General features: G+C 39.1%; 1 protein-coding gene across 1 annotated transcript in view; it reads right to left on the bottom strand.

The window, feature by feature from the left end:
• Positions 1-26831, bottom strand: part of LOC104412454 (cyclin-dependent kinase 6) — a 123948-nt gene that overhangs the window by 80639 nt on the left and 16478 nt on the right. Inside the window, exon 2 of the mRNA XM_010023182.1 lies at positions 14303-14438. Within this exon, the coding sequence (XP_010021484.1) occupies positions 14303-14438 (136 nt within the window). The remainder of the gene's footprint in view (positions 1-14302; positions 14439-26831) is intronic.

Raw genomic sequence — 26831 nt, 5'->3', positions numbered from 1 at the left:
ACACGACAACAAGAAAATAAGTCATGCTTTTTTTGAACCGTGAAAAAAAAGCAGTCAAAAGGATCCTAAAGATTAGAAACCCAAACATCATTTAAAATCCATAGGGCTTGGGCACCTAATTCCCATGGCTCCCGTGAAATTATAAACTCTGTCCAGCCATTTTTGTTTAATAGAAAACTTGTTTAAACTTAACACAGGCCTGCTCAATTTCCTGATACACAAGGAAGTATATTTTGTGACATACAGAGATACATATGAGCTCAAGGCATTGTAATAGAGGCTGGTAAGACAGCAGTCACTTTTGTGAATTAGAAATTGAGGTTACTGTAGAGTTTGGGCTTTAGGCCTGATTAATTTTGATTGTTTTCATCACAAAATCTCTAGGAATTCAGCATAGTCATGAGTAACACTTGCATACTAAGGAAGAAGATGGCCTTATATTAGGCCCGACTAAAGCCCAGTGAAGTCACTGGGACTCTATCCATCAATTCTCAAAGATCTGAGTCGGTCCCACTGTTTTTAAATATTTCCATTCTCCTCCCACACTCATCAGGTCCAGCAGGACCTTCAGAAAGATGTAGCCAACCTTCTCTGAGACAAAAGTGTCAGCATGACACCAGACATCAAAAAACAGCTATTCTCTAGAGTTAGACACTCCTTAGTTAACAGTTTTTATTAAAGATGTGAAGAAAAGTAAGAAGACAATCTCTTACCAATCCCTCCATGGAATACATAATAAATAAAGCTCAGTTTTGCACTTTTTAGAAGCCACTCTTCAGTTATTTTTTTGGTTGTAATGTACTTGCATGGCAGAAGCATTGTGATGCTCGTCAGTGCCATACAATGGCTCTACATCAGAGTGAATTAATACCCGAGCTCTAGCTACCTTTAGTTCATTTATCTTTGCTGCCTCTCTTGCTCCATATTATAAATTCAGGGATAATGGTTAACTACTTCCTGAGTGTGGCAAAGATTAACTGGTTAATGTTTGTAAGTACTCCAAAGATCTGGAACTTGCTTTCAGTTATAAAGGCATGACAACCTTTAAGAAAACCAAGGATAAACACATGAAGAAAGATTTCTTGGATATAAATTATGGGTGGAAATGGGCTTCAAGGAAGAGCTGAAAGGGTACAGTGGCCTACTGGAACCAGCTTAGCCAGGAGCCCCAGTCCAAGAATTGTACATACAGCTTTGCAATGCTGTTATAGCATTGTATGAATTGTCAAAATAGGGATGAGAATCTTACTGATGCCTTAGTATACCTAAATCAAAAGTAGGGAACAAGATAATTGTATCTTGGAAGCACTCAGCAAATTGAGTTGTTCTCCATATTTACGGTAACAATTCATATGCAATTCTATTACGCTGAATTAAAAAATCAACAGCTCTTGAACCAAGAGCATTACAAGGTAAACAGGCACTTTATCTTATAGCCAAGCCATAGTGAAGAGGTCTTGCAAGAGGAGTCAAGCAAGTTTTTTGTTTTCATCAAAAGCACGAGAAATTGGCTGACAGCACCAGACTCGGGGAATGACTGCTCATTCCCTTTCACTTGCATGGTCCATCACTTTCTCCTTTCTTTTCTTTTAAAAAGTAGGGTTTATTTTAAGAAGTAGAATTTCTTACCTTTTCCTTTACTTCTTTCTTTCCTCCCTTCATGCTCCCTGTTTCCCTTTTCTGCTCCATACCCAGTTCTTCTTTCCTTCACTGCACCCCATCCCACTCAGCCATTTCCTCTTCCACTGAACTCACTTTCAGGCCTTGTGGTCCTACTCCACCTCTTTGGGTTGCTGACTCCCACAGGCCAGGTGATTATCAAGCAAGGTAGGTCAGCAGAAGATGCGTGCTATTAGCATTAGCAGCTCATCTCGGATTTCTGGTATAACAAACCTTAACAAGAAGTGATATGCTTGAGATGTTTGCTGCGGCTGCAGTGGTGGGAATGGTCCCACACATCTGCCCAGTCTCTCTGAAGTTGCATGAGCCATAGCCCCTCCAGTTCTGATCAAAATGACACTGATTTACATTAGCGTAAATTAGTGTAAACCTTGCCTTGTTTTCATTTGAACACTTGACTGGTTCTTAAAAAAGGAGGCATCTTCGACTTGTAGTGACACAATGAGTGATGACCCTACTTATTTCTCAATATTAGGACAATAGACAAGAATCAGCTCTGCTTTGGGCATGAGGGTGAGTCTTGGGGAATGGGGGGAAAGGTGTAACATGAGAGTCAATAGTCTTCTTGGGAGGGTAGAAGATTGCCTCTGTTATCTTTTGAAAGTAAAGTGTCACAAATGATGCACATGGCAAATGCAGCTTGTGACAAACGCATCATTGCTTCTCAAAAGGGTAACTTGTGACAAGCAAAGAAATATGCTGTTGATTATGTAAGCCAATCTGGAAAAGAAAACTACACATCTCTTTGTGTATCTATCTTCACTGTAACCGCTCATAGAAAACCTATGGGGATGAAAGTAGCTACAATCCAGACAAACTGGAGCACATATGTTTGTGGTTTGCTGAATAAGGCCCTAGAAAGGTAAGTCTTTTGTTTTCCCGATCAACAACAAAAATATTTACAAATCATACAAGACAATATCAAATTCCGTATTATTCCAAAATGACAGTCAATTAAGTAGAAACAAAGAATATCTTCAGAAGAGCAAATGAGAGAGGCTAGGGATCACTATCAAAGGACTTCTGTTTTCTTTTGTTTATTAAATAGCAACTGTATTATTTACTGCAGCTTTGCAAGCTAGTGAGCAGCTGGGTGTAACACATTTCCATGCTGTGTAACCTCTCCTTATGCTTCGTTAGATTCCTTATCAGGACCAGAAGAAAAGAAATCTCTCTGTTATGCTTTTCCTGTGGCAAAGGAAAAGACAAGATGATGACTTTCCAGCTCATTTCACTTGTACAACATTCTCATCAATCACCATGGGGTAGGTCTTTGTTATTTTCACTGAAGGACTGTTCTTAGTTTTCTGTCACAATAAAGCGTGACTCCACTAATTAGCAAATCAAGGTTACCTCCACCACATTTGCAAAAGACAAAATGCAAACATAAGGCTAAAGCTACTTCGGAAATATTTTCCAAGGCCCCAGTTTCACAGACATAACCTAAGCTGAAATAGGTCTAAATTCTCTGCACTGAAAGGAAGGTTAAAATCTGAAACATTCAGAGTAGTTGAGGTAAGGAAGCTAAACTAATCATTTCATCAAGAACCAAAAGTTTTCTGCTTGTTTTGCGACTTTCTGCTCCAGAAACCAAGCAAAGAAACTGTGGTTTATTTTTATTTTAAACTCCCTGTCAAGTATGCAAGTCTTTGCAGTTTTGGTTCACTATAGCCCACGCAGCTTGGCCTCTGTCCTCCTCTTCCTAGGTCTTCAATATGCAGGAATTACGTGAGCAAACAAAATACAAGAAAGGGATATATTCTAATCAAAGCAAAAACCTAATAAAAAATGCTTTATAAGATGGTCTCTCCTCCTTTAACTTTATGTTTTATATGTCTTTTCCTTTTTGATCTGTGTTGCTTCTCACCGAATGACAGTTATACACAACATACTATTGTAATAACAAGCATATGGCTCAGAGATTGCTGTTGACTTTCTCAAGTCTCAAATTAGACATTTTTATTTAAAATACATGAAAGACATCTGTATACTCTTTCATTAAATGCATTTTACATTTGTAACATCCTACGTATTCTCTTGGAACCATTTCCATTAAAATGCCGACTCTGGGTTTGGATAGCAAGCATTTCCTTTGTAACACTAAGGGAGGAGTATATTACTGTCAAAATTTCTCTCTGAAAAGTCCTTGCTAAAATATTTACCCTGCTTGTCAGAACAGGAATATCTGAAGCTAATTCAAAATGAAAGAATATTTTAGAATGAATCATAAACTAGATGTTAAAAAAAGGCAACACTCTGCCATTCCAGTGCCCCTTCCCTGCTGTAAAACTAAACGAAAAATGACTCTGTGTTTGCATGCACAGAATATTGTAACATTTTGGAGTCTTCTGAGATTCCTTAATTGCAGTTATGCAACAGAACTGTCACATCCTAAAACAAAGGACAAAAAATCAGCAGCTGAATTTACTGGCTTAGAAATGAAATGCTCTTAAGAGATGGCTAACATGTCTTCTTGATTATTTTTGGCATTTTAAAGTTACAGTGCAATGCTTCCTATTGCACAGACCAAAGAAGTGGGACATTTTAGAAATACTTGGAATTTTTATGGCGCTGTTTGTAAAGTCACATATTTAGCAACACTGAAAACTGCTGAGCAGTAACTTTCTTTGCAATTAAACCACTAATTCCAATGGTCCCTTTATGATATAAGACACTGTTCAATATTAATAAAGATACAATGTGACATAATGTTATAATGTGCTGGCTTCTAATGAGTTGGCCATGATGGTAAAAAGCAGCTGCTTCTCTTAAGTGGGTATTCTCAAGGGTCACGATTTTCAAAGAAGGCAAATGGGATAAATTCTCTGGCCGGAACAGTTATGGCATTAATGAAAAAAGAAATAAACAAATCAGTCTGTCAAACTTGTGATCCTCCGGAGCCCCTTTTCCAGGACTGAGTCAGTTTACTGGGATGACCAACTATGACACACTTTTGTGAACAGTCAGGAGTCGGGTTCCAAAGGCACAGATGCTGCTAACACGTAAGTTTTGAGGGAAGACTACTTCCTCACTCTGACAAAGCATTTAAACACAAGCAAAATGCATGTTTGTGACTAAACTGAGACTACAGAAACAATGGTTTCAATTCTTCTTTAACCTTGGAATATATGAGGTCATAGTATAGGATAACAACTGGTTCTCCTCTGTTAGCTCCTCTAATTCACCGTCTTTCAACCCCACTTCTAAAGCTGGAGCAATCTGTTTACATAAAATTAAGCAGAAGCTTAAGTGCTTTGCTGGAGCAGAGCCTCTGCTCCCTTTGGGGTTTCTCTCTTAAGGTCTGCAGTTGAACTAGAAGGTTCAGGTATATATTCCAGCGTAAATTTAAATGTATACTGACATCAGTGGTAGTACTGTATAGCTGTAATGATAACAAAGAAGTAAGAAGAACCTAAAATGCTGATGTTTATGAGTGTGGATAAGACTTCCAACCAAAAAATTAAGGACAAATTTGATCTAGGAGCTAAAGCTGTTGTAATTTGGTCTTAATTGCAAACTTTGGAAGAAAACAAATGAAAGGCTGCTTGCTAACTGATGCTAATAGCATTGCACCACATGTACCCCTGGAGGAACCCTAAGAAGCCCAAAATTACACGATAGAAGGACTTGACCCATAGTTGCGCTCTGGGGTACCATCATGGCCAAATATTACAAAACCACTTCTGTTTTATTAGAACTACAAATAAAGTAATGATTTTAATTTCCAAATATTTTCCCTTGCTGTCGCACCAAGAGCAAGCAACAAACAGTATTTCTGTTATTTCTCTCGCGTTTCCATTCTAAATTTTCTGTCTTCTGGCAGCTGCTTGCAAACTTACTAATAATGTGTGCCTTTGTTTGGACTTCTTAAAACGAAGGATATTCTCAAAATGGAAGAAAGCTCATTTTATCTCACTTTGAAACCTGAGAAACCTGTAACATGAACCATCCACTGATTACAGAGCACTGATATATAAAGGAAGCAGTTGTATAAATGTGTGAAGTGGCTGTGGTGGGGAAACAGCAGAGCAGAGGAGAAGCACAATTTTAGACAAATAATGCCATTGTAGGATCTGATTATCATGACTCATGTTTAACAAGGTATTGTGTAAAGGCCAGCCAAAAAGGAGGGCCTATTATAGTGAGCCCTTATACAGTCAAGGGTTTTCATACAGCCTCTTCCATTAAAAGCTTACAAATAAAATGGACAAGACAGACCCCAGGTGGAGAAACGATGTGACAGTTCCATGATGTTACTTTTTTATGGGAGTCAGTTAGGAGGGCATAAGCAAAATGGGAAGAGAAGTGATGGAGAGAAAAGTTCTGGAGGGAGGGAAAGAACGGAAGATTGCTGTACATTGTAAATACAGAGTGAAAGTGAGGTGAAAAAATGCAGATGGAAGGGAAGGGTGGAAGAAAGGGATGGAAAAAACAATGGGACTAGTACAGGCAGAGAACACTGAGGTGAAATCACTGAAAGCTCTCTGAGTGTCAGAGGTTTTGGCTTTGGTTGCTCCAGCAGCTGAGTGTAGCTGGCTGATGCCACTGGCTGGTGCTTTTGTCCCTGACGGCCAGAGGATGGGAAGCTGGAAGGAACTGTGTCTGTTCTGGTATCTGCAGGGGCAGGTGAGACGGGGGATCTCCATGTGACTCTGACCTGACACACTAGGTAGGAATGAGAGATGTAGCCTCAGCTGGGCCACATTCCTTCCCTGTGACTGTAACAGCCCTCATTGCAGCTTGGATGTAGCTGATGATGAGCTGAAACATAAGCCTATGGGATGGACTCTAGGAATCAGCAGAAATATATGTGTGTATATATATGTGTGTGTGTATGTGCAGTATGCCTTCACGTGTACACATGTAAAATCAATCTACACCAAAGCACTCCCTAGGCACGGGAGGAGAACTGGTGCTATCCCTTCTGTGCTCTTGAACCGTTGGCTCTTCTCTAAGCATCTGAGTTGCCAGTTCTGGCCTATTTTGGCTCACAGCTATTTTGAGATCATGAACTTCATAGGCAGTAGGGTGATGACCATTGAGTTTCCCATTCCCTTTCTCCCACTTGCTCAAATAGCAACATTTTTTCTGCAAATATGTCAGAGGACTCTTACAATAATTGTATGTATATATGCATGTATGTGTCTTTATGTGTCTATATATATAAAAATAATTTTTAAATTCTTAAAGCTAATTTTAAGTTGTAGATATGTGAACACACAGTACAAAAAAATTCCACCCCTATCCATTTGTACGGGACGCTGTTCTCTCGCATAAGCTAAATACATCTGTTACAGAGGAAAAGAAACAAACTTAACATATCTTGATTACATCAGTGTGCCAATAAAGTAACATGCTTAAAATTAATCTTTACTGTGGGATAAAATAACCTGCCTATTCACTGACATATAAGCAGTGCATACAGCTAGTGCAAGAGTACTACATTTCTCTTGGGGTGGAATAGAAAAAACAGTTTTATAAAGAGTAATTTATTTGTTTATTATCTTCTATCAACTATGAGTTGTCTGTGGCCAACTTCTGAATTATTTTACACTACAGCTGTATATTTGCTGTGAATAAATATGGACACTGTGTGAGTATTCTAGCATAGAGAATCTGAGTTGCAGTAACTTGGGCTGGCTGAGATGGCAAAGCTACCCTGCTGCAATGCTTGTCCCAGATCAGCTGAATTCAACCCATGGAATCTAGAGTTCAACAAGAAAAAACACATTGGGCAGGTTTCCCAAATATCTACCTTGTCACAACTTGTGTCATTCTGTCTCCCCTTCCACATCTCTGTGTGTTTGTTTTCGGGTCAAGTATAGCTTTGTGGGTATGCAGAAGCATGGGGCCTGATTTCCTGCCAGTGCAGAAACTACTGTTAAGAAAGTGATTCCTGTCTGCTCCCAGCAAAAATCAAGAATAGTTCTTTGAACATCTCCTCTTTGTCTCACAGCTGCTGCAGCCCAACCTTCAAATCACTTGTTAAAAGTGACATATGGCATGTAAGCAAAATTCAGAAGATGGGTAAATCCAAACATTTCAGTCTATTGTTCTGCCACTGCTTTACATGCACCATAAGCTGCAACAGCTTTCTCTTAATTGCTAACTGTGGCACCTCATCTTTGATGAAGAGAAAGACTCTGAAAAGTGATGCTTCTGCTGATCACTGAGGTAGGATTTACTTGCAGAGCAAGTTGTGACTATACACCACCACCAAGACAAAGGAAAGCATTTTGAAAATACTCCCCATTCTGAGGAGTGGCCACAGGCTCACTGCGGAACAGTACAAGCACTGTCTCTGACATGCTGCCTGCAGTGTAGCCCCACTTGTACACCTGCTTGAGCATTATCCCTACCTCATGCTCTCTTTCATTCTTTCAGCAGCATCAACGCCTTTTACATAGCAATTGCTACCACAGTGATGTTTTCCAATACCAAAACCCCAGTGTCACTAATAATCCAAGCATATATCCAGAAAATCCAGAGCAGTAGGATCCATAAGCTTTCTTTTTTGCATCACACCAATGTCCAGCTCTGCAGAACTAACAGAAAATAAATGAGCTGATAGCAACATTTGACTTCTAGTGTTTGTAATACTGCCATTTTGCAATGACTTGATCATAAATTCTGTTCTACCAAAGGCTCAATCTCCTTCCCTGCCCACAATTCAGAATCTTTTCAGTTTCCTAATTCTCTTTGACTTTTGGAACAAAGATGATTTCTGGCCCTCCATCTGTTGAAAACAATAGCTTCCTTCTGACTTCAGAAAGGATGTGTCCCTTAGGGCCCTACTGAACTGAACTGCTGCCTTGAGAGTTTGGGCCATAAAAGAAAAGTAGGTTGAGATGTCTATTTAGAGTCCTTGATTGACATCTTTTAACAGCGACATTTCTAATTCAGTGTCATTGTTTTGAAAGGCTAAAATTATTATTTCAGGCAGGTTGATTTAATGAATTATGCCACAATGTTGCTTGACTGCCTTCCAAACTGGAACAACTGAAAAAATGTGAAGCACTCCAATGATTTGAAATCACTCTAGTCAGGACAGAGTGATTGAAAATTACTGGAGTGCCTCACATTTTTATGAGCTCTCAGTTTGCAAGCAATGGAGGTCTAGGCAGTCCTGGGCTATAGCACCATAAAAACCCAACTATACGTTTTCACCAATTTGAATTTGCAAATGGTAGGAATTTGAAGATATTTAACGCCACCATAATTAAAATCAGAGGCTGTACACTGACTGTATGGGAAACAAATGACAACACCCACAACAGAGGGAACCACTACCCTTTGGAAAATACCCTCTTTTTTAAGGTTTAGTTCCTTCAGAGCTGCCACTTGTGCAGGTCACCTGCTGTCTCTCCTGCAATCCTCCCATGCAGCAGTTCAAACCCTAGCAGTACCAAAACAGAGAAGAAAATTAAAAGATTTATCTCACAATAATATATCAGGATGGTCCTTTTGTTTTTCACTTCTTTCTAGTGGCAACTCTTTAATTCCTAATACAGATTCCAAACAAAATTTATTGCAAAATACTCCATGAAGAATGAGATCCTCAGCAGCTGTAAATGGGCATCATTACACCTCCTAGTATCGGTTATAGATCTGATTCATTATTTTTGGACTCTAAATTCCTCATTAAGTTTTGCTTCTCTCTTTACCACAAAAGTACTGACAGGAAAACATTAGTAACAGCTCTTATTCTTAGTACCTTTCTTATTAATTTGAGTAGGCTCTTTTTTTAGTGACTTTTAACTTTGATGTTGTTAAATATGGCCACACTCTGAAGACTCAAAGTACTGGTGAATCTGTTTTCCTGGAATATCTTGTGTTGTTTTCAGAATTGCATGATTGTGTGACATCTGCTCCACATCTCATACGTGATCGAGAGAGTAGGTACAACTGTGGCAGATGGCTGATGACTCACCTCACAACACCGAACACTGGTTTGCCTTCTGAGAAGCAACATCTTCATACTGATTTTCTAAGAGTCTTGCAAAGATACGACTGGTGTGCCTGGTTTGACAGCAGGTAATGTAAGTTACAGGAAATGCACAGAGATGCAACAGTAACATTTATTCTAGGACTAGGGGTAATATTTTAAAATTCAATATATGGGCTACTATCATATAAATCCACAAAAGGAAATGAGGTTTGCTGCTGTACTTTCTCAATTTTAGGCATCTAAATAGCAAAACCTGGACCTCTGAATCAGATGGAGACCTAGGCTTCTTATACATAGGAGAAACAGAATAACATCCACGGAAGCAATTCACTTGGGTAACGAATCAGGAAACACCAGAGAAAAAGATGTACCTCTGATTTGGCTGCCCTGTTCCAGGCTAGGGGGGGGAATACCAGGAAGATCCACATATCACACACCTAGGTAGAAGGATATTCCCACCTTTCATAACATCCCACGGCAGATAACATATGCACCTGCTGTTACTGGAGACGTTTGTTCTGTTCCCTCCTCTGTTGACTGTCACATTGCAACAGGCCAGGCCCTGTCAGCATGTGTAGCTTGGGTAGGCTAAATTCTGATCAGTTGTAAGAAAACTACTGCAAGCTGCCACAACTTTACTTATTATGATGTTACCTTGCAAAGTTAACTTTCTTCATTACTAAATCAAAAGAACGAGGGTAACAGTTTGATATCCCCTCTTATTCTTACAGACTCCTTGGCCAGCAGAACAAGGTGACTCAGGGAACTTCAAAGAGCCATTCCTAAACCACTTAATTTACAGCCCTATATACCAAGCCATCACATGCATGTATTAATTTAAAGCTAAGCATTGTTATATAACTTGAAATAACTTAAAACAATAAACATCACCTTGTTTGCATGCACATTATTTCCATATTAAAAACGTAATCAGTGTTATAACAAACATATCCAAATCCTTCAGGATCAAAAAACCCATGCCAGCCTCACAAGCATCACATCAGAATGTGACCACCCAGCTTAAACATGCTTCAGTCCCAAAGACTAACACATCAAAATGCTTTAGTGGCCTGTTAACAATATTTTTTTAAATCTTTCTGTGGCAGTGGTGTCATTCCTATTTCCACTACCCTTATGTCAACTAACAAAAGTTCCTAATGAGCCAAGTCTCTCAGACTCAACTGCTAATGCCATTAACATTACCAAAGACCTGCGCATGACTAACAGCTGTGTCCTAAGGAAACTGAACTCATACCTTCCATTTCCACATAAACTGCCCTAAAGAGTGTCCCAGGAAGAAAAGAAGGGAGGAGACGATGGCTAGAGAGGAAAGGAGGAAGATGTTATCATTGCTGATTCTGATTCATGCCATATGGAACGTATATTAATGAGGTCTGACAGAGCAAGCCAGCAACAGTGAGCAAGACTATAACCCAGTAGTTATGAAAACACATTAATCAGATTAAGGACTTGAACATAGTTCTCTTTCAAAGGTGAATGTCATGTCCATGAGTATTTGGAGTCATGTTCTCCATCCCTCTAGTATACTCCAGGAAAAAATAGTGGAAGTGCTTCAGCAGAAAAGATTTAAAATACCTCAGTCCAGAATAACCTGGAACTCAGTAGCCAGCCTTATAGCCAAAGAAATGGATTACAGCGACAGGCGACAGGGAGGGGAAGTGAGCGTGTCTGCCTTCCATCGTGGGTAAGTATTCCCACTAGCAGGCAATGCCTCAAAAGGGCAACTCCCTCTCTTCTATCACTTCATGGGCACCTGTGGATATGCTCCTAAGACACCCTGTAGGGTGACTCCGACTGCAGGGTTTTAGACATCAGAAAGGCATTGCTGAGCAGCATTAAGACAAAAGCTTTAGTTGTGTTCAAATGATGGATATGGTTAGTTTCTCTGAAAGTCTGGCTACTGTCTGCTAAACATAAAGAAAATTCTCAAAATGGTACCGATGTCACTTATATTCCTTGACAGTTGGTAATTAAAAGCCCAGCATGCCCCAAACCAGCAAAAGTTAAGCCTCCCTCCCCCACATGCTATGTAATGATGGTAGTTAATTCACACAGAAAAGATCTTTAGGGGCTGATACTTCTCTCATAGTAATTTTATGTCATTCAAGTTCTACTAACAACTGTTGAGTTTACACCATGGTGCCAAAGAGGTACATTAGATCCTTCAACTTCAAGCTATCCAGAGCTTATTCGGCTCATTTGGCACCTCTTTGTTGCTGACACATGCAGAACTTTAACAGATGGTCTTACAATACTGGCAGTTGTTTTGTACTGTGCTAGTGGTGAGGGGAAATACTCTACACAAATTGTCTGCAATTCTGGAAAATAAATGAAGTACAAATCCATATTAACCTCAAAAGCCAAACTATAAAAAGTCAGATTAGTCATTTAACGATGTATGTGCTCTGGGTTAAATGCTCAGCTGCTGCAAAATGGCAATATTTCCCTGCAGCCAGGAAAACTATACTTCGCTTCAGTTTCTACCAGGAATATCCATAAAGACTGTATCATTAGAAAGGTATTGAAATGTATTAGGAATAAGCCTTGAGACCCTTCCTCATGTGATCAGCCCTGACTATCAGCAAAACTACCTCCATAAACTGCATATTTTCACATAAGCAGTGAAGCAACATGGTGCAACTTCAGTTAACCAAACCTCTCTTTTTTCCCCTGTGCCAAACAGACTTGAAGAAATACACATCAGCTACTGTGCGAATGTTGAAATCAACAGTAACGACCAAGTAAACAGCAGTTTTACATGACTGCTGTAGCTGAACCCAGGACACCCTCACCCATTTAAAAGGAGCTGTATGTACCACAAGCTGAATTTTACACTCACTCATTTCACTGGCTACAGCAGAGTTTCACTGTACATAAAAGACCAGAACTGCTCCTCCTTGTTTCTGTGTGGCTAAATTTTTCTCTTTTATTGTGCCAAATTATCAGATATATCAACTGGGTTGAACTAGTAAACTATGTGTGCAGAATAGTGCTTGTCAAAAGTAAACCAATCAATTTCCTTCACCAGTATTTTACCTCCATGAAATGTATGTTCACAATTATGTTTGACAATCTACTAGTGCTAATTTAGAACAGGCTTTTAGAAAATCACAGATGTTTTAGTCCAATGATCACCTCTTCTATCTCCTTAAATGAAACATGGCTTGAAACATACTTAAAGTTGACATTTCAGAGGCTCGGTCATTCAGTTCCCATACATTTCAATACATATATTTACATACTATGTCAGTCACCTTGTACGTTATTTTCACAATGCTAGTTACATTGAGATACAGTTCCCTAAGGTAGCTTTAAAGCCCTAAAAGGAAGTAGAACCCTAAAAGCATTATGATAAAAGAGTCCTTCAAATGCCAGAGGTATATTCCAATCTTCTGCTGGGACTGAATCACAGCTGTATTCATTTTTCTTTTTAATTTTATTCTGTCCACTAAGGTTGCTTTAAAAAACATGCTTGCTGGAACTGGCTGATATTACACATTCATGACATTGATACAAATGAAATTATTTTCATCAGCTTTATGCCTAATTTTATACTGAAAGAACAAACAACACCTAAGATTGGAGCTGTTAACAAAAACAAACAAACAAACAAGCAAACAATATTAAACGAACTGAATTTCAGATATGTTTCATGGTTTTTTTTCCTCCCTCAGGACTTCTGCCAGACTAAGATGACACAACATACTTCCAGAAGTACTTTTACAAATGCAAGATTATCTGTCTCTGAAAGCATAAATTATTTCTCCTCATGAAAAAAAGGAAAATTCGAAAGAAATGTTAAGCAGACAGTCAAAATGTAGGAACATCAATCCCTCTCCCCAGGCGCAAACATTCTGCCAAACATTTCATCAAACATTTCAAGCTATGATCCTCAATGTAGCACTTTGCTGTGAAACTCCCAGGAGAGAAGAGGGGTTGGTATACGTATTTTAGTACCAATAATGAAAGCACATCCTACCTAGGGAAGAGGTCCTCCCGTATAGATGCAGAATATGAAACAACATGATGGGAAAACTTGCTGATCAACCTTCCAGCTATGGAGAGCCTTCCCAGCTTCTACAACAACAGGTCATGGCTACCCGCTTCCTTAAGCCCATGCTCTGCAGAGCTTACCACAGGTCCACAGTGATAATTTCCTGCTATTGGAACATATAGAAACCTTCCTGGCAAAAGGGACATGAAAGGAATCTTTTGTGGAAACAAAAGACAGAAGGAAGGGAATAGGAGCACAGGATTTATTTTATCCATTCTAACAACATCCACCACTCTACCAGACACCTTCTAGGGAAGGTTCAAGCAGTCTTGGACTAAACCATAATCAAACCATGTGTCTACAGCTGCAAGTAAAGGTCATTGTTAATGATTTGGAATGCTGTATTTGGTAAAACAGTAGAGATTCAGGAGATTTATAAATCTGAAAGAGAAAAAAAACCCCACAAGTGCACAAGGAGATTATGTCTGCTAGCGAATACAGGTCTTCATGCTGCAGTTCATGTCCCAGGCTAGGCATTACTCAATTTTGATATAAAAAAATCCGATGGAATCAAAACAGTTTGTCTTTATGATTTACCTCTTTGCCTTTCCTATCTAATATTTTCTGAAATAATGTACAAAATCTTTCTTCTTAAATACCTTTATAGTTTCAGTAGGCACTCCAGGCTCTGGAACTTTATCCAAGTAAGTAGTCAAGTCTTGATCCACATGTTCAAACACTAATGTTAACTTGGTCTCTCTGTCTGTTCGTGACACGGTGCACACATCAAACAATCTGAGAGGAGGAAAAGAGGAGGTAAGTATAGAGGAACCAGTGCAGACATCCATACCTTGCAGCTCATATGTCTATTTAAATTTCTTACAGTACATAGAATGGCAAAAAGAGCTTTCCAAAGATAGAGCAATCTTTGAGCTTTGATCATCAGATAAGTATCGATACATCAATAATATCTCTCTTTCATGTGTGGATTCTGAAATACGATTAGATACTAAAAATTCATCAGCTGTTCCAAGTAAAATAATTACCTGAAAAAAAATTCTTTTGGACAGAACAACTAGAGTTAATACACAAAATTACAGGATATTTATCCACATTTGATGCTGCAGCACTCACAATCACTTTCAAAAAGAATTGCAAGAAACATTTTTGAGAAGGAAATATACTGGGTGTTTTCATGCACCTTCTTCTTCCCACATAACTCCCATGCTCACCATGACACAGCTTTATGATTACATCTCCTTTGGCAGGAACAGACCTTTTCTGCTGATTACTCATGCAAGTTCCTGAATGCACGGAATACCTTCAGTCAGGATGCAGTCTGGAAAAAAGCTTTGCACACAAGATGCCACTGCTGAGAAAGATTTCTTCTCTCATCACTTTCTGTCATTCTTTTACTAAAATTTTGTTATCATTTTACCTTGTTGCACAACACCAAACTAATTTGTGAAGCTCTTCATAATGTCACATTCCTGTCTGATTACTCTATTTTCTATTGTTTTCTCTATTTAATTAGGATTTCTTTCATCTTCTCCACCTCATGTACTGTCCCAGCTTTAATCACTGTTTTATCTTTTTCACAAATGTCTGCCCATCCTGTTGTGCTTGACACCTGTACTCATATTGGTGACTTTCACCATCCTTCCTCAAGTCCCACTTCTTCAAAATCACAATAGGAAACTATCTTACAGATGGAAGGATGATGTTCCGCCCTCACATACTTTACTCATGTGTTTATTCATTTAGTTCTAAATTGTACAGACCAGATTTCCTTCCTCACTGAAGCAAGGCAGAAAATCAATTGCTACTTTAATTAGGTGACAGTAGATTTAAAAAATGTATTAATACAGTCATCAAGAAAAAAGTCTATAAACTGAAGAACCTATCATTGATAACAAACCAAAGTAGTGTTGATACCACTACTTATACTGGTCAATATCACAGCAGTTACGATGTCTTATTACATGTATCTTTCGTCCTCTTACTTAGAATAACTGCCTCCTTATCTTGTGCAAAGTGCAGGATTTCTGATCAAGTAGTATTCTTGTTCTTTGTTGAAAGACTAGAGGCTTTGTAGGCAGGATCTGTTTATATGCAGAATCTGTTGAAAACAGATCACGCATAAAGCCTTTAGGGTCACTGCTTTTCAAAGAGGACATCTGACGAACAGACTAGGAAAACACTTCGTACTGAGTTTTTACTTCTTACCTTAAATCACAAAACATTTCACGAGAGAAGGGAAAAATTGGCACAACTATCTGTAAAGACTGTAATCCGGGTTTAAGGGAGCAGTATGTTCACTTGAGATGATATAGACTTAACATGTTAAGGCCATGGTTCCACTTTAACAGCATTTCCTAAATAATCCTTGGTCAGACACTTAAAAATTGTTTATTAGCTACTAAGTTTTGCAAATGGATGAATGTGTGTTTGTTTTAGATTGAAGAGGCTTTTCAGTGAGTAATAATATGGGAACCGGAGTTCCAAAATATGGAAAGACTGCCACCTTACCTCCAGGGTACTGTCTTTGACTAGAAGACAAATCTGTACTTAATCTGTAATCATCATATGAACAAATATTAATTAAATTATTATGGTAGCATAGCAACTAACAGCAAAGGTCTCGGCACATTCCTCATAAAGACAAATAACTGTCCTCTTTACGATTCCCTTAATGGGGTGTACGCAGAAGATGGATGTCCTGTACACAGTAAATCAGTTTTGTGAAAAGTCACAAGTCTTCCTGAAAAGTGAAATTTGCTGGTATTTGGCTGGAGGTTAATAATTTGCAATATATTTATATAAATCAATGTGGAATGTAGCCGGACTGCCTATAACCCCAACACATGCAAATAGAGAGGAGCCAGACAGGTCTGAACATCTGAACATAAACACTGGAAAATATTTCCAACTGTATGATTCCTTTGTGTTAACCTACATTTAGCTAAAAATGTTCTAAAACACCTTTTTTGCCAGGTATTTAATACACTGGCAGGATTATCTTTTCAACTATAGCAGAATTATAATTCAAGAAAAGAAGGAAAAAAGATTTCACTTTATAGAATACAGAAGCAACATGTAATTTCCAACTCATTGTGGAGGGAAATGCTGACTCTCTGTTTAATTCTTCTGTATGTGGGTTATTTTGATTCTGGCATTTTCTGGCACAGCAAAATCAGGAACTCAGAGGAGTGCAATTCTAGTCACCTATTATTAAGTAATAATATTATCACTGAGTAATAATACTACCTTTCCTTCTTATACACCCTTCACGTGAAACCCTAAAAGATTTACTGTTACTAATAAAAACTCTAGATCCTGCATCAGGCTGGGTGGAAGCACATTGTGTTTACTCACTGAAAATTTAGCTTCTGCCTCAGAAAGATAATAATTTAAAGCACAGTTTATATAAACCTGTGATGTTACAAAAGACAACATCTGTCATTGCCCATACTTGGCATTCTGCAAATAGAATGAGAAAGACAGCCTCTTTATTTAGTATGTTCCATAGGAATAAAAATACTTTTAATAAATTACACTCTTTTACATCCACCGTAAGAAAACAATCCATGAGGTTGTCTTCTTTAGCTAGGAACATCTCTGCTGTCATACATGACAGGTTAGTTTTGCATGTGATTGCCCCTCTGGAACAGGCAACAGTAAAAGGCCTTTTATTTAAATAGTTACTATGTGGACGCTGTCCTAAGTGAAGTAAATGTACCTCAATTAATACAGGATTTCCATACTGAACACTTGGTAAACACAAGCCCTGCCCTTCTATTGTACTTACAAAAGAAACGTTTGAATTATTTGATTAAAGTAAGATCCGCTATGGGAAATCCTGCAAGTATTTAACAAGATGTTTGGCTGGGAGTCATACACTGCCTGATGTGTGGATCTGAACTGGAACATTGTTGAACAGACACTTGGAGAGCACCTGTGTTCTCATGCAGACATTTTTCCAAGTTCATGGAAAGTAAAAAGTAAAAAAAAATTATTAGCTACAAATCTATGTCTCTCTTCTATTTTATGTGTCCAGTGCCTAATGGATCTTACTAGAACCTAACAGAATACCTGCCTTCCTACAAAAATACTTTATTTTGAATGCAGAAAGCTAGATGATACATGTTAAAGTCTTTATAAGCTCTTACAACAAGTAATCTGACTAATACAACCTCAGTTTATCTTAATTTTACAATGTACATGCTGAATGCTTGATGTTTTTATAAGAAAAGACACAGTTATGCCAATTCCTTTGAAAATTATTGCATCTACTGACTGGTACTAATTTCATAACTGCTTCTAGAAAGTCCATAAATGTTACTGGACTTGCTTTTGGGATTCTCTGAGAACTGTTATAAAGTTACCCACTTTCAAGTGGAATAAACATTTTTTCCTGAGCAAACTTAGATAACAACAATGGAGATCAAACCCATCAGCCCAAGATACCTGCAAGAAATACCAAAAATCAGATCTGAAAAACTCTAGAATGTCAGTTCTCCTGTCTATTGGCTAACAGATGAGTAAGTACATCTGGGAAATTAGCTAGACTGCAGTCAAAGAGAAGACCAATGCATCCAAAGGCTTATTGTTATTTTTACTGCAGTAGGACTAATTCAATACCCAAACATTAACATGTATCCCTCTACTCTGCTGGTCATTGACAGCACTGAACAAAATCACAGACATTGCTCTTGAAAGTTTTTCAGTAATATGGATTTACTTTAATTTTCTTGGGAACAGTGTCTTCCTAGCAAGAGTTGCTTCCCAGTTTATGCATGACAGAGAAAGGGAACTAGAACCATTCATTTATGAGTAGGAGAAACGTTTAAGATTATTGTGATGTGGCAAGTAGTGGCATAGTAATATGCTACAGTTTTAAGGTTTCGTAAGTCTGAACAGAGACGGAGATGGAAAGAGTTTGGTGGTCTCAACCTAACTCTGAAAGGTATTTATCCACATGACAGAAAACCAGCATAGAATTTATGTATGAGTGACAGTGTTTACCCAAACACCGCAAGATTGAGATACTAAGACTATCACAGGTCATGATTGAAGTTTATTGAGAAATATGTGAGGGGGAGCCTGAACAGCTTCTGTTTTCACTGCCTTTGGCTCAGGTTAATCCTGTGAGTCGTACTTTTCAAGGGCACAGAGAATTTCAGCCTCTCATACCCATAAGCATTGAAGAATATCAGTCAGGCATCCTTTGAGTCCAACTTCCAGCAGCAGCCTTAGACTTTTCTGTTCTTTGGAAGCCACACAGCAGCAAGCACATCGTTCACCCTAACTTCTTAAATTGTGTACTCATTCAAAAATAACCCAGGTTTCCCTGTACTTCTAATATTAGCTACTATCTCCTTTCTTGTTTTTGAACAGGAAAAAGACTCCACTAACAGAAACCAGTCTCTTCTTGGAATCCGATATGCCCAATTTATTCTAATAAGGGGGTCATATTTCAGATGAAGAAGACAATAGCTGGGCAAGTAGAGTGGCACGTGTACATTACGAGAATCATTTTCCACATAGCAAAACAGGAAATAGAACTTCACACTCTAAAACATACGACAGAGATCCTTCCTTTTGTTCAGGACATGCTGCTTTGTCTCATCTTAATCAGCAATCACCTACTCCTCCATGTCTCTGAAAGCTGGTATTTCAGACACAGATTTTTCTTGCTCAAAGGAGTTTAGTGAAGCACTTTTGGATGAAAAAAGAGTGCATGCAGATAAACAGGGCACTAAATTTAAGTATCTCATATTTAAGTGCATTCTTTGGGGGATAACATTTATAAAACCACGTAGTAATGCAAGACCTACATTCCATTTTCAGAAGCATACGGGATCTTCAGGAGCTTCCCAACATGCTTGTCATGCCAGCTGCAGCTGCACGAGCGTGTATCAATACTTACGATATGCCTCTCTTCTTGTCTTCAGAAGAAACTTCGTTCAGGCAAATAGCAGAAAAGGGCAGAACATAACATCAGATAAAACAAATGGATTTATCTAGGACAAGCAGATGTTACGCAGATAGATGTTTCCAACTCTGCAGTCACTCATTCACTATCTGCTGGGCACAGAGCTACCACGAAGAAGTAATTGCATGATGAAAGCAAGGCAGCAGAAAGTCCTGTCCTGGAGACGTATGCCAGCAGAGCCCAGCCAATATTTTTGCTTACAGCCCACTCACTCACCAGTGAGGTTTAAGGGAAGGAAGGGACATTAGGATGACAAGGCAATCGTTCATCTGCAAGCTGAGCTTTGTGCGGTAATTTTTTCCAGTCTCTCTCCCTTTCTGACTTGGAAAAATTATTTAAAATGCTCAGCTGTATAAAAGAGGTTTTTGTTCTTTAAGTGTGTGTGAGGAAGAGAGACAGAGAAAGTGACAGAGAGAAATAGATGCTCTTGAAAGTGAAGTAAATAGCATTGGCTAAAGTCCGATAGTGTGGGCTGACTGGGCAAGCTTTCAACGCTCAGTACCGACTGCAGCCCTGACCTGCAACACCCCTGCTCTCCTGCTCTGGGCCCCACTCAAGCAACGACGGGCCCTGGTGCCAGACTGAATGGTTTTGTGATGCAGACAAATGTCTGCTCTGATGAAACCACCAAAGCTAATTTTCATTTTCAACAGAAGCAAAGATTTGTACCCAAAAGATGAAAAGGCCAAGTACATGCACTCTCTATGCCACCCAAGTCACTAAAAGATGCAGTTGTTAAAAAGCTTTACTTTAAGGAAAAATACGCCTGACAAGACATTCTCTGCACCTCTCTGTTTATAGCAGCATGCTGTCTTTAGCCCTCACACTGCCATTTCTTGTTCACCTTTTTTGCAAAGTGAGATTATTTTTAATAGGCAATGACCAGAAATGGATCTGGTAAGTCTCCATAATTCAAACAGTATCCTGCCTTGCAGAACTTCACTTTCAGGACTTGTCCTACAGTTCAGCAGTTTTTTAAATACTTAAAACTTCTCACCAGTCCATTAACAGTTTCATCTCACTGCAATTGATTTTAAATCCAAACTGGCCACACATCAAGCAATTGCCATTACTGAAGGAAAACACCAGCCTGCCAGTGCCTATGCTTACTCCTGTGTGCTGCTGCACTGACTAGACTGTCAGATTCTCTCACGAGGGACAGGCCAAGTCACCCCCAAATCAGAAAAATAACGTGGCCTGTTATGAAGACAGTCGCTGACAGATTGTTTAGGATCAGCAATAGCTGTCTGACCTATTCATAGTGCTCTCATGTGATCCTCAAGCAAGCAAATGTACACTGCCTTTCAGAGTCATGTATGCTGCTGTTACACAGTACTGAGAGCTTCCAGTAGGCTTCCATCAGCTCCCAGTTCGGAGTACAAATTAAAGATGCTTTGATTCATTGACAGTGCATGTGCATCTCTTATTAAGTGTTCTAGATTTTCTGTAGAATACCTTCCTCAGGGAAAGCCTCGTTCCTTTTTATATTCCCTAAATTGCTCAACATGTAAATAAAACTTATGTCTGAATATTAATTATGTTTAATTCAAATGAAGGGAGCACAAAAGTTATTCTGGACTCCTGGCTGTCCCTGATGCAAGATGGTATACAGCAAAATCTAGTCTTTATTCACGTGCAACTCACAGTCAAACTGATCATTACGATTCCTCACGTCAGTTTACATTTTGTATTCATGCTTGTGCCAAACCTACAGGATCTAAAAGTAAAAGTTGATCATCCCTTTCCTAGATTTAAATAAAATTAACAACTCATCTTCAAAAGATTTTACAACAGCATAAGTTATTCATCCTTAAGTAGCTTAATAATCTATCTATACTTGAGACTTAATGGTGATGCCAACATATAAAAAATAACAAAAGAAGTAAATACCCTCAAATTAAAAGTATTCACAGCAAAAATTGAAATGTCCTGTTTGATACTCTGTACCACCTCATATAATTTTTTAAATCCCTGCAATGTCACAGTAGTTCCTGAGGTGTTTAATTCAGCATTTTTTAAGTTGTAATTCCAATGCAAATTTGAGTCCAAGCTCTTGGTTTTTAGACATGTATGGGGAAACTTAAAAAACAAGAAGCAGGTACTGTAGAAGATGACAGAAGAGGTCTACTGTTCTGATGCTTACCATCAGTTAAGGGACTGCTGTTCTTGAATGACCTCCAAGTTGCTCTACAGCCACAGTTCTACAAGTGAATGGTGGCTGTACGGAAAACTCAGGTTCTGTCTGAATCCAATGAACCCTCCAGCATACGTGAAGCCCTCAGAAACCACAGTCTGACTGACGGTACTTCTGAAGGGCAAATCTAAGCAGAGCTGTTGAACAAGTAAGGTAAAGGGGCTTGCTAAATGGTGCAAATACACCCGAGTCCTCATGATTTTGCTACTACTTCCTAGGAGGAAGGGCCAGTACTGGCAGCAGCTGAAAGGAGCCCAAAGCTGGTTTGGTGATGGTAATGAAGAGGGGAGAGAGGGTACTAGATGCAAAATGTCTTGCTGTGGTTCTTTTACTGGCATAAACAACAGTTTTGACTGAGGCCCTCAGAACAAGTACCGTTGTAGTGATTTGTGAGACACTGACACATTAAAACCTTGTTAGAAAAAACATTTCATAGGTAGAGATGGGACAAAACAGTCAATGCTTCTCAAAGAAGGATGAAGAGCTGACTTTTAGAAAGGGAAAACTGCCATGGTTCAGCTATACTGTGAACTGCACTGCAAAGGAGCAGGAAAACAGAAACAAAAAAAATCCTAAAGAAAAATAAAAGGTACAATTGGCTAAAGTTGACAGTACTGATATGCAGAAAGTACATAGTGTATCTGCTAATAAAGACAGCTGTTAATTTGAAAAGGAAATTCATTCTTTTTAGTCCTTTGTATTGTTCTAATATATTCCAGGAATTATTAAGGAAATATGTAGGCTTTTTAATCTAACATTCTGTATAACCATGTATTAACCTTAAAGCAATTAATATATGTAGAGGTAAAACACAGTAAAACACTGCATGGTTCACTGTCATGCCCGTTTGTTTATATTTGGGTTTACTATTATGTATCATTTCTTAAATACAATGTTCTTGGCTTTCTGGATGACATTATAACAAAGAAAACCCTCGGTAAGAGAACGAAACAAGCAGCACTCTGGGAAATCAGGTGCAAACTTCTTACAGGGTCTGTTTGTTTATTGCTATGACAGCATGGTCAGTTGACACAAGTATTTAATTGACAAAACATCAGTATTTTATGAAAGGTTTTTAGATCTGTCAGTACAAAAAGGCAGTTTGGGAGTTAGGGTAGTGGTGTGCAGAAAACACCTGTCAGAGATCTTGATCCTGCACAATCCACTAGCCTTGAACTACCGAAGAACTTACGCTGTGCTTAACTTCCAGCATGCAAATAACCTACATGACTTCTAAGGAAGTATACATCATCTGAGGCTTTGCCTCCCTTATATGCCTGGTATCTTTCAGAAACGAAAGCAGAGAATGATCTTTTTTTGATCATTCATTGTCTGTGCACATGGAACGATGGACAAAAAGCCAAAAAAGGACATTTTTCTCTTTTTTTATGCTCAGCCAGTCATTACCTGACAGAGCAATGTAAATCCGTGTATGCCATTTAAACCCATGTCTACTACGGTAGTTGGTGTTTGTGGCTCCTAGTCTGGCTTCCCTTACCCATGCAGTGAAAACCCTACAACTTGGGGCCCTCCGTGTGAGCTCCTCTTTTGCACCTCAGGTCTCTCTTTCCTAACTTCCTACTTACCTTTAGGACTCAAGCTAATTCTTGAATATGACCATACATCTCTGAAAATTATGTTCATGATTTATTCCAAAGAGTCCATCACAGTATTTGCTTTTCCTTAAATTCTGAAATTAATAAAAATGTGAACTGTTGCTTTCCCAGTCTTTACCTGGGAGACTAGAAAACAGCAATAGATAAACTGCTCTTGTTATCTTTTACAAATGGAAACAGCAATTTAACACCAGATATTTAAACCACAGGAAAACAATTCTTAAAAGATGTCTAAATCTGTTGAAAGAATCTGTTTATAGATTCACTAGAACTGCTCAAAATTTCCTGAAAAAGTACCAGACATATCTACCCACTTCCAATGCAAGCAGAGTGGTTATGCAGCGAATGCCACGATCAGCAATAGACCAAGCGAAAATCCAAAAGGTGCCTTACATCTTGTGTGTTGATTTCCACACATGCTTATCCTGCATGAGGTTAAAAGACATAAAAATGGACACACAGTTCACAGTGCTTTTTCGCTACTCTTGATGTGGGGAATGACGTTGATCAGGCTTTGATGCCAGATGTACACCCAAGAAGCCCATGTGCTGTGATGCCAGAGGCACCAATAACTTCCGACAAAGGGAATTCCTCCATTCACTTCAGCAAAACCTAGAAGGGAGCACAGTGAACTCAACTGACCTCTCACTGGCACTGTACCATGTCCTGTTGCCACCATTCAATGTATTACAAATCACATCCCTAATATCCAAAAGTAAATAGCACTCAGGTGAGTTCCCAAAATCAGAAGACAGAGGCAATTGTTCACATGGGTAAGGAAAACAAACACGATTTGGCCAGGTTTTGGGAGGCAGGCACATTTATGCACCTAAACATTGCACTCCCCTCTGTATGTTTCTAAAAGAAAAACCGAGTGGTAACAAGTCATATGTAACTTTGTAAGATAAAAGAAAACAGTGACGGGTATTTATTCTAAAACCAAAGCATCAAAACTAAGGGAATACACGCTCAGCTGCTGGAAAGGGTGATATTTACCCTGGCCATGGGCATGGTGGCACTTCCCTTCCCACCAGATCCCACTGGATCAGGATGAATCTGGTCCTGAGATAAACTTACGTTCTTCATTTTCATGTTTCCAACATATCCGGTTGGAGCAGCCCTCCTTGGGCAAATGGAAAACTCCAGAGAAAAAGAGTTCTGAAGAGAATGATCAAAACCATAATTTTATGGGTGCAGCAATAAACAGCCAAGCCAAGCCTGAGCTACACAAAAGAGCTTCTCAGTGTGGCTGCCATTTGGTATTTCTCAAGGTCCTAAAGAAGACAACAATCAGAAGATAGGGAAGTGAGGGGGAGGAAAGCTAAGGTAACAGTTAAATATTGGAAATAGAGAAGGCAGATTTAAGGCTTGCAAGAAAACTAAGAACTCTGCTGAATGTAGCCATCATTGGCTACCCATCATGAGACAGTTCAAATACCATCCATCCACAAGACAGCCTAGAAGAGCTCATGGAGCTCCAAGTCTCCTCTCAGCTGCTATGGAAGAGATGTAATTCATGTAATGGACCTGCTCAGGGGATTGGTGGTTAGCCCGAACGGGTCATGCAGGCCTCCATATATTCATCGGAAAACAGTAGGCTGGTACAATCACTCAGTGGGGGGGACACTGTCTCTCCCTGCTTGCTATGGAAGATGCCTCAATGACTGATTTAGACAAGATACATTTAACTGAATTTACGAGAGATGACTCTTTCTCAGGAAGACTGTAACTAAGCAATTTCACTTGGTGGGATCCCACGTTATGTTCAACTGATTTCTGAAGATACTTAAAAATATTTCTTCTCATGAGGAACTCAAAATGAGAGAGAAGTCAAAACCAGAAAAAAAAAAAAAGAGAGACTGAAAACGCCTCAGCTCTATTCCCTGAACCCCCACAGACCAGGATGAATCCTAAAAAGATCTGCACACAAGACCCTCTACCTAAGCCTAATGAAGCCAGTATTTAACTGGCTTTGGCTCAGGTCCAGAATTTCCTATAATTTGAAAGGGAGTTCCACCTGTGACAAACTTGTAGGATTGAGTTTAATATTCATGTTGTACAGAGCAGAAACAAATGGAGCTAATATATCTTCAATAGAAATTTACAAGACTTTCCTGGCTTAATATATTTAGCCAGGGGGCAATTGCCCTTAAACGCTCAATACATAAAAGGGGATCCTTGTTTCCATTAGCATGCAAATTCCTTACACATTTCATCAGAATTAAGACATTCCATCTTGCAAGTTTTAAAAAATGTGGATTTCATGGCTGCTCTTTTTCCTACACAGTCATTCACATGTGGCCACACAAGCTCCTTGGTTGTCATGTCATTTCTGCCACCAAGCTGGTTTTTTTTTAATTTCAAATTAATTCATAGCACATGCAAAAAAATTTTAAAAATAGCTATTTCTGTAAGATTCTCAGGTGCTTTCATCCTCCAGTTCTTCAGCTGATGTCTAATACAAGTTTCTTCCTTTTCCAGCCCATTTACATGGCACTGTGAGCCAGCCATTTAAAGATTAATGCACACAGAGTGAAGGATTCTGCAGCCTGTACAGCTCTTTAAGTATTTCCTTTAAGCTCTTGCACACATATGTAAAAGAAAACAAATTAAAGATTATTTGCAGAGTTTGGCAATGAAAATGAGGTGTTAGTAGCATTTTGAGCTGGCAATAAATTTTATTCAACTGTTTTATTACTTTGGGGCAAAGGCAACTATTTCTTTTGGGGAGTCTTTCAGCAGCATGAAATGAGGGTTTACATTTTAATGCAGGGATAATTTTGAAATAAATGCAGAATTTTACAAATTGTAGCATATGTCAGATGCAAATACATGCCAACACTGTATTTTGGCTCTTTTGCAACGTCATCTTTCACATTTCTGAAAGAAATGCGCAAACTATAATAAATCTTGCAAAACAAGGTCTGGTTCCCGGAGCACTAAAACATTCTTACGTCTAGGCAAATGAAAACAAGTCCATGTACCCAAGCTCTGCAAGCGGAGGAGAGCATGCTCCGCGACGTCCAGTGTCAGCCCTGGCGGAGCTGGGGAAGATCTGAGGACGTAATGGCTGAGGCTCCGCAGCGCTAACATGGCTACGCGGCTTCCAGCTGGCTCCGAGCGCCGGCAGAGCGGGTAGGCATCTGCCTGGGAATGAGGCAGGGCTGGCTCACATCTGCTTGCAAATGCTGCAGGGACTTACAAAGCAGTGGACACAGATTACTCAAAATCATAGAGCAAGTCAGTGACAAAACCATTGAGCCTTGATTTGTCGGGAATTATCACTTCAGGTCTGTCCTGCTTTTACGCTGTTCCCTAAGCTCTCTCTTCCTTCTCACTTCAAAGAAATACTGGGCAAGGTGGCAATTGTTCTAAGCCTTTCT

This window comes from Nestor notabilis, unplaced genomic scaffold, assembly GCF_000696875.1.
Source record: "Nestor notabilis isolate BGI_N333 unplaced genomic scaffold, ASM69687v1 scaffold11701, whole genome shotgun sequence".
NCBI classification, from domain to species: Eukaryota; Metazoa; Chordata; class Aves; order Psittaciformes; family Psittacidae; genus Nestor; species Nestor notabilis.
This window is presented reverse-complemented; position numbering and strand designations above follow the sequence as displayed.